General features: G+C 34.9%; 1 protein-coding gene across 1 annotated transcript; it reads left to right on the top strand.

Annotated features, from left to right (window-relative positions):
- Positions 1 to 3,409: 3,409 nt before the first annotated feature.
- LOC141359270 (uncharacterized) lies at positions 3,410 to 7,536 on the top strand. The gene is made up of 3 exons (XM_073861438.1): positions 3,410 to 3,745; positions 3,942 to 4,271; positions 7,171 to 7,536. The coding sequence occupies exons 1-3, from the start codon at positions 3,688 to 3,690 to the stop codon at positions 7,509 to 7,511; spliced, it is 729 nt and encodes a 242-aa protein (XP_073717539.1). The 5' UTR covers positions 3,410 to 3,687; the 3' UTR covers positions 7,512 to 7,536.
- Positions 7,537 to 8,007: the final 471 nt, after the last annotated feature.

Below are 8,007 nucleotides of genomic sequence, written 5' to 3'. Positions count from 1 at the left end.
TTTAAAGTCACCATTATTGTGATCAGTGGTTGTTTTAGTAGGATTTGACTCTTAGTTGCTCATTTTTCAAACTGCTATAACTATGTTTGTTCAAAACATGTTTTGTTATAGCAAAGAAAATGTAACAGCACAATTTTTATAGTGGTGTTTAGTACATTAAGTCCAAACATCATCAGCATCTAGAAAACTTATGTGCAGGTGTACTGTTTGCACACTTATCAGAAGTATCCCTTTATCAAGTATTAATTGTGTGAAACTGTAGTATAATACACAGCACCCTCATAGCAGTTTGTCATTCTGAACGATTTTGAAACACTGATACTTAAAATTTGACCACTGTGTAACGTACACACACAAGCATCAAGAATCAGAGTATAAATCACAATGATGGTGAAAATAAAATGAAAAGCTTCATGCTGCAATGCATGCTGGGTATCAACAAATTACAAATCTTATCCAAAACTCCCAGAATGCACTGTGGCAGGAATAAATAATGAACATTTTTTACCATTTTCTTTGTCACCCTTGTTAAGATTCATACTCCGATTCTTGATGTTTGTGTGTCTACGTTGTACTGCGGTTAATTTTTAATTCCCTCAAAATTGTTCAGAATGACAAAATGCCATGAGAGTGCTGGATATATACTACAGTCTCACATAATTAATGGAAAATGATACTTCTGATAAGTGTGTAAATACTACACCTGCACATATGTTTTGTAGATGCTGACAAATGTTTAGAATTTATGTACTAAAGATTACTCCAGAGCTGCAGTATTGTTTTTTCTTTGCTATAACATAATAAAGCAATAAACCCCAAGAAGCAGTGCCTAACAACGCCCCTTAGCTGTTATAAAATGCACTGGTAACCCAACGCTTCGAGGGGTTTATTGCGTTTATAAAACAGTTACTTCATATGCATAACGTTAGCGGGATTTTATAAAATAAAACACAAATAAGTTGTAATTATATTAGTACAAATATTACTCTTCCGCCAAACAAAGTAGTTCCTCAGAATCAAGTGTGGCTGCAACAGAGCGCAGTTCACAAATAACACAGACGCAGGAGAGACACAATGAAAATATGATTAAAGACTGTGGTGTTTATTTTTATATATCAACATTCATCTAAAATATACATTAACATTTATATCGTGCAACTGTTGAAGTGATGATCAAATATGCTTGGAAGCATGATTAACTCTTTCCCCGTCAGCGTTTTTTTTTAAGTTGCCACCCAGTTTTAGTTGAATGCCTTACAGAAAAATTATCTTTAAATAAACATAAAATATCAAATGAAAGAACAGTCCATCCGCTTTCCAACAACATCAAAAAACGTTTCATCCTACCTTAATTTGTTCTCTTATCAGTTATCACCTCTCAAATTTTCAGCTAAATGCGGAGATAATTCCATTTTTGTGAAGAACTTTGTAAGAGATCAGATTCAGAGCCTGATCAAAACACACGTCACGCTAAATCCACCACAACGCTGTTGTGTCGAGTGAATGCCTGTGTTTAAGTTGGGTAAGAATGCCATCTTGTGGATAATAGCGGAAATATCAATAAGACAAAAAAACCTCAGAGAACGTTTTCTCTTTATTGACGAAATGTTTTATTTATTGACATTTATCTGGATATCGCCATAATTGTGCAAAGGTAGAAAAATAAAAAAAATGATTAAAGACTGAGGTGTTTATTTTCATAAATCAGTACGCAGCAACAGTGGCGCAGTGATACTTGTAATGCGGTCTGAACCGTGGGTTTACCGGGGTATTTTATCACGGCTTAGAACGCGTTTCAACCAATCAGAATGAAGAACCAGAACGAGCCGTTTTATAACATGCCTTAAACACACAAAATTATAGCAGTTGGAAAAACTAACAACTAAGAGTCAAGTCCTACTAAAACAACAACTGATCACAATAATGGTGAGTTTAAATGAAACAGCAAACATCTAAACCTAAGCTAAGAAAATAACTCTACAAGTAAGATGTAAATGCAATTTTAGGTTTCAAACAGAGATGGTGATAGAGAGAATAAAATGACTGATTGCAGTCAACTCTCTGTAAGATTGGGACAATATGTACAACCAGCCGAGTTGATTTAACTCTGGGGATTTTGCACGTAGGAGTTTTCCTTACTCAAACATGTTCTGAGGGCAGAAAGAATGTGATTGGTTCACAAAACGACCAATCAAAATGCTCGTTACTGGTTCAAGCCCCCAGCGGAGCCCCCAAGGCAGCTTCTGCAGTGAAGCAGTTCGAGCTCACCGTTGATCAGATGAGTAGTGCAGGTATGCTAAGATAGGAATGAGACTGTTTTTGAATTCAGCTTGAAACGTTTCGAGCATTTAAGTGACGAGTTTCCACGTGTCCGTGGCACGACTTTCTTTTTCGTGCCAGTTTCACGTATTGGTTACTCAATTGTTTTTCCTATTTTCTTACCATTGTCGCTTGGGATTGGGGTTAGAACAACTTTCTTTTACATAAAATGACATCCTCACCCTAACCCAACTCTAACCCCAACTCCAAGCAAGAACAATTAGATTTTCGGACAAATAAATGTATAAACAATGACATTTTTACCCAAACCCAACTTTATCCTCGCGCGAGAATAGTTTAAAAATGTGACGAAAACCACAAATCTAACCCCAATCCCAATCGACAATGGTTTGAAAAAAGGAAAAAAAATTGAGTAACCAATCCGTGAAACTGGCACGAAAAGAAAGTCGTGCCACGGACACGTGAAAACGCGTCACTTAAATGCTCGAAACGTTTCGAGCTGAATTCAAAAACATTCTCATTCCTGTCTTACCATATCTGCGCTACTCATCTGACCAACGGTGAGCTCGAACTGCTTCACTGCAGAAGCTGCCTTGGAGGCTCCGCTGAGGGCTTACACCAGTAACGAGCATTTTGATTGGTCGTTTTTGTGAACCAATCACATTCTTTCTGCCCTCAGAACATGTTTGAGTAAGGAAAACTCCTATCTACGGGGATTTTGCTGTGTAGAACAGCTCATCTAATGTACGAAACGTTTAATTAATAAATATAATTTCAATTTAATAATCTAAATAAGCCCAATAAAAGCTTTATAATAATTGAAGAAATTTCATCACGTAGCCTACCATTCGTGAGTAAATACAAGCAGAGAAAACATAAAACACAGCACAAGCCCTTATTCTGTCACGTGGCAGTTTTCCAGCATCCCTCCCCTCCCCTGATCTTGTGAATATACAACATCAGCTGCATTTAAAACACAAGATTGTGGAAGATTGTACAATGATATTCTGTATCAAATAGAATAAAGCACATCTGTAAACTATTAATGGAAAATAAAATACAGTTAAAACAGCAGGACAGCTTGTAATATGTAACTGGAAGAATTATGTAGAAATGGACTCAACACATCACCTGCAGGGTTTTTTTCACATGTAGGAGGAGCAATGAAAAACAAATGAGAGCGTATCTAGATCACATAACCACAATGCATTTTCCATAGCCTCGTTCTATGGCCTCTCTCAATTTTAATATATCTGTTGCAGATTAGATATATATTTATATTTATGCACTTGACAAATATATATAGGCTTTTTTTTCAGAAAAGATGAAGCAGGATTTTCTTTTATAAAGTAAAAGCCTGACAGACTTTTAATGTCTTTTATTTATTAAAAGCTTACTTTTTGCATTATGTGGAGTTATTTTCAGAGGATCATACAATGTTTTCTCTGGTTGTATTTCAAGAATGGTAGCTGTGATTAATTTCATTAATTTATAAAGATTTTATTTAGCTTGGATTATTAAAATCGAAACTATATTTATTTTTAAACATTTCGTGCAATCAAGACCTGATGAGCTGTTTTGGTGTTACAGGATCTTCAAACGCACTAACATCTTGTTTGATCTGTAGGTTTTTGTTTGTTTATGTGTGTTATGTTGTCCAGGTAGCTGTGTGTTCGGTGTTGATGAAGTGAAGTCAGTGTCCTTGATGGAGGGAGATTTTGTTACTCTACTCACTGATATTACTGAACTACAGAAAGATCATCTGATACTGTGGATGTTTGGACCTAAAGAGACTCGTATAGCTGAAATCCACAAGAAAAACATTGATATGTATAACAGTAATGAGATATTTGGAGATAGACTGAATCTGGACAGTCAGACTGGATCTCTCACCATCACAAACATCACAATCACACACTCTGGACTTTATAAACTAACTATCATCAGTAACAATGGAACTTCATACAAGAGATTTAATGTTACTGTATATGGTGAGTAAAGTCGTGTGTGTTTTAATAGAACCTTTTACAACGCACGTAATCAAATATCCTGCGTGTGCATTTTGGCAACAGAAGCGGTGTCGTTCCCCAGTGGTTCTAACGTGTTAGCAGCTCATAAAGTTTATTAAAACGGTTTCTAGCATCAAAATGTTTGGTTGTTGCGTGTGGTTGCACTAATATAATATACGTTTATATGTATCTGGCCACTTATTTGGCCATCTGCTTACTTCTTCTATCCACTCCACATGGATTTTGTAGCTGTGTTGAAAAAGTTGATCATGTAAACTTTTTAAAGGGGTCATATGATGAAAATGTTAGCATTGCCACTTTGTAGGTTTGAGCAAAAATGTGTCGTTTTGGGTGTGTTTTTTAAAATGCAAATGAGCGGATGAAGTGCAAACACTGATCACAATGATGGTGGTTTGTTGTAATTGAAACTCAATTGTGCTGTCAAGTCCTTCTTTTCTCTCTCTTTCTCGCTGCACTAAACGGCAGTGCAGTGGTTGGAGAGTTCAGATTAAGGAGGCGGTATTATTCTAATAAGATATCCTTATGACATCATAATGAAAGCCAAATTTCAATGACCTGTTTTTGCTCACACCAGCAGGGTGGCTGTGCTGACATTTTCATCATATGACCCCTTTAAAATAACTTTGTCTGTGTTGTTTCACTGCTGATTCTTGCCATACACTCTAAAAAAATAATCCGTAAAAAAAACGGATAATGTCCTGGCAGAAAATTACCGGCACATTTTCCGTTATGTTTACAGAATTTCCGTTTATTCAAAAACTGAACGTTCTGTAGATTCTGTAGAACACTGTCCGCAAATTTACAGAACATTGTCCGTAACCTGTAGGGACACTTCAATCTGCCTATGAAACGCAACAATGGTGACAATCAACAACAAAGCTTCATGCCGTAATGCATGCTGGTACCAGGACAGAAAACTTTCTTAACATTTACTCTCACCATTGTTGAGATTTGTATCCAAAGGGTTGATGTCTCTGATGCAAAAACCACAGCTGACAAATTTTCAGCCATCTTATTCAAGATGGTGTGTTTTTAGATCAGCATAGAGCATCACTTTTATACATTTCAGTTCTTTATTTTTTTTTATCATTTCATATTTAAATGTTAGGCAGCATAACATAAAAACAACCAAGCTTATATGACATCATAGAAAATTCTCTTTCCTCAAGCAACAAACAAGTTGTAATTGCTACAAGCAAAAACACTGTTGCAATGCTAAAAGAGCAGAGTCAGTTCTGCAAGTTCAAGGGACAAAAGCCTAACTAAAGGGAACAATAATCACCATAGTGGTGACTTCAAATAAGTCTAAAACAAACACAAACTGGAGATTTAATGTGATAAATGTTGTGGTAAATATATATTTGACTTACACGTCACGTAAGAAAGAAGATTTGTCTACTAAATCACATGTGTCGATGCTGGAATAGTTTAACACTTGTATCTTGTTCTGACAGCATTTGTTTAGAAGTTAAACATCATCCATGTTAGAAAATAACTCTGCAAGCAAGTTGTAATTTTAGGTTTCAAACAGAGATGGTGATAGAGAGGCAAAAGTGAAAGATTGCAGCAGGAGTTATTGCACCCATAATGCAACATGTTATTAAAAAAAAACAGATAAATGCCTGTAAAACATAAACACGGAAAATTCCTTCATATTTACACAGTACTTTGTCCGTTTTTTTTACGGATTTTTTTTAGAGTGTACTTTCGTTGCCAAGATGTGCGTACATACGCTGCCAGTCATCATTACAAACAGTAAAAGGGTCTATAACACTGTTAACCCAGAAATTGTCTTTACTTAAACAATCAAGTAAACATCACTTAATATTTTCTGTTTTGAAGCCAAAGCTTAAAACGTTTAGTTGATTTAACTTTTAAGCTTACAAAATCCATTAAACTAAAACATTCAAGTAAAATGAACTTAAAATTATTAGTTCATGTTGTGATGAATACCCATAATCCTTTGCGTCTGAATATTTTGATTATTTTCTGCTTTTTCACATATTAAAAACTGATAAGAACTTTCTCTACTCAAATATTTGTTAATAAAATGTTCAAGCTCTTATATTATTGATGTTGTTTTGTTGTAAATTATAATTTTGTGAAGTTTCAAGTTCAGGTGATCAGTGTTTCCGTACATGAACTCTGTTCAGAACATTTTATTGTATTTCTTTCCACAGTTCTGGCAATGTATGTCAAAAACAGAGTTTTGTGTGTGTTTCTGTGGAAAATCATGTTTATTCAATGATTGACTTAAAGTCAGTCATTAATTTTGTGTTATAAACCATTTATAACATCAAAAGTAATATTAAGTGATAAAAACTAAAATTATATGCAACGGGTTTCCTCACAAATTTTTAATGTCAACTAATCCGGGAAGAAATTAAAACATTAAGTACATTAAACTTAAAATTAATTGTTATTTCGATCAGGCAAAATTAACTTTTTTATGCCAATGAGTTTCCATTAAAGTTCAGTCAACCTGTATGGGCTTACAGTGTAGGGAAGTTACATTTTGCATGTTCGGTGTGTTATCAGTTAATTATTTGCATTGCCTGAGAACAAGGAACAATCCCACATTCAGATAAACAAAAAAGACATTAGCATGTAACATGCCATAAAATATGGATAATTTGTAAAAAAAAATCAATCCTGTTACTGACCAACAACTTTATAAGCTGATTAACTGAAATTAGTAAATTAAGATACCATGATTTTAAGCTTTACAATAACTTCTGTGTTTTATCCAACTTTATCAGACTGTATTAAATTAATTTTGGAGGTTTCTTTTAATACAGTTTATATCTTTCTGACTGATCATTTACGGTCTTCATTAATTCCTGAAACATATTTTTTCCAGCTCCTTTACCCATTCCTGTCATCATCAGAAACTCTTCACAATGTTCATCATCAAGCTCAAACTGTTCATTATTGTGTTCAGTGTTGAATATGAGAGATGTGAGTCTGTCCTGGTACAAAGGAAACAGTTTATTGTCCAGCATCAGTGTGTCTGATCTCAACATCAGACTCTCTCTACCTCTGGAGGTTGAATATCATGATAACAACACATACAGCTGTGTACTCAACAATACCATCACAAACCAAACTCAACATCTCAACATCACTCAACTCTGCCAGCCATGTCCAGGTGAGATAAAGTGTGATGAAAGTCATTCATTTACAGTGAGTCAACGCACTTAAGTTAAAGCATAACCAATAGTTGTTTTTTTTTGCATTACAGAAAACCAATATTATTTTATGCTGATAGTTGTTGTGGTGGCGATAGTGTTGTTGTTATTGGTTGTTGCACCATTGATTTACCACACCTGCAAAAAGTTTAAACGATCAACTACACTGCAAAATCCTGGGAGTTAAATTAACACTGCTCAGTGTTTATATAGGTCCACTCTCCAGAGTGTTAAAAAAGTAACACCGGAGAGAGTTAAAAGCTACAAGTTGTGACTTTATACTCTCTATCACATCTCTGTTTGAAACCTAGAAGTGCATTTTACATCTTACTTTTACATCCTACTTGGGTTGTTTTCTTGGCTTGGGTTTAGATGTTGGCTGTTTCATTTGGAGTCACCATTGTTGTGATCAGTGGTTGTTTTGGTAGGACTTGACTCTTGACAGTTAGCTTATTAGTTTTTTCTAACTGCTATATCTTAGTGTGTTTAAAACACATTGTTATAGCAAA

The sequence above is a fragment of the Misgurnus anguillicaudatus genome, chromosome 23 (assembly GCF_027580225.2).
Source record: "Misgurnus anguillicaudatus chromosome 23, ASM2758022v2, whole genome shotgun sequence".
NCBI classification, from domain to species: domain Eukaryota; kingdom Metazoa; phylum Chordata; class Actinopteri; order Cypriniformes; family Cobitidae; genus Misgurnus; species Misgurnus anguillicaudatus.
The sequence above is the reverse complement of the archived record's forward strand: the minus strand, read 5'-3'. Positions and strand labels throughout refer to the sequence as shown.

Bases quoted from the DNA above. Each gene is read 5' to 3' on its own strand.
- LOC141359270 (XM_073861438.1), top strand. From the start codon at position 3,688: ATGTGGAGTTATTTTCAGAGGATCATACAATGTTTTCTCTGGTTGTAT. The intron at 3,746-3,941 runs GTAGCTGTGATT...TATGTTGTCCAG, and splicing joins CTGGTTGTATTTCAAGAATG to GTAGCTGTGTGTTCGGTGTT. The intron at 4,272-7,170 runs GTGAGTAAAGTC...TATTTTTTCCAG, and splicing joins ATTTAATGTTACTGTATATG to CTCCTTTACCCATTCCTGTC.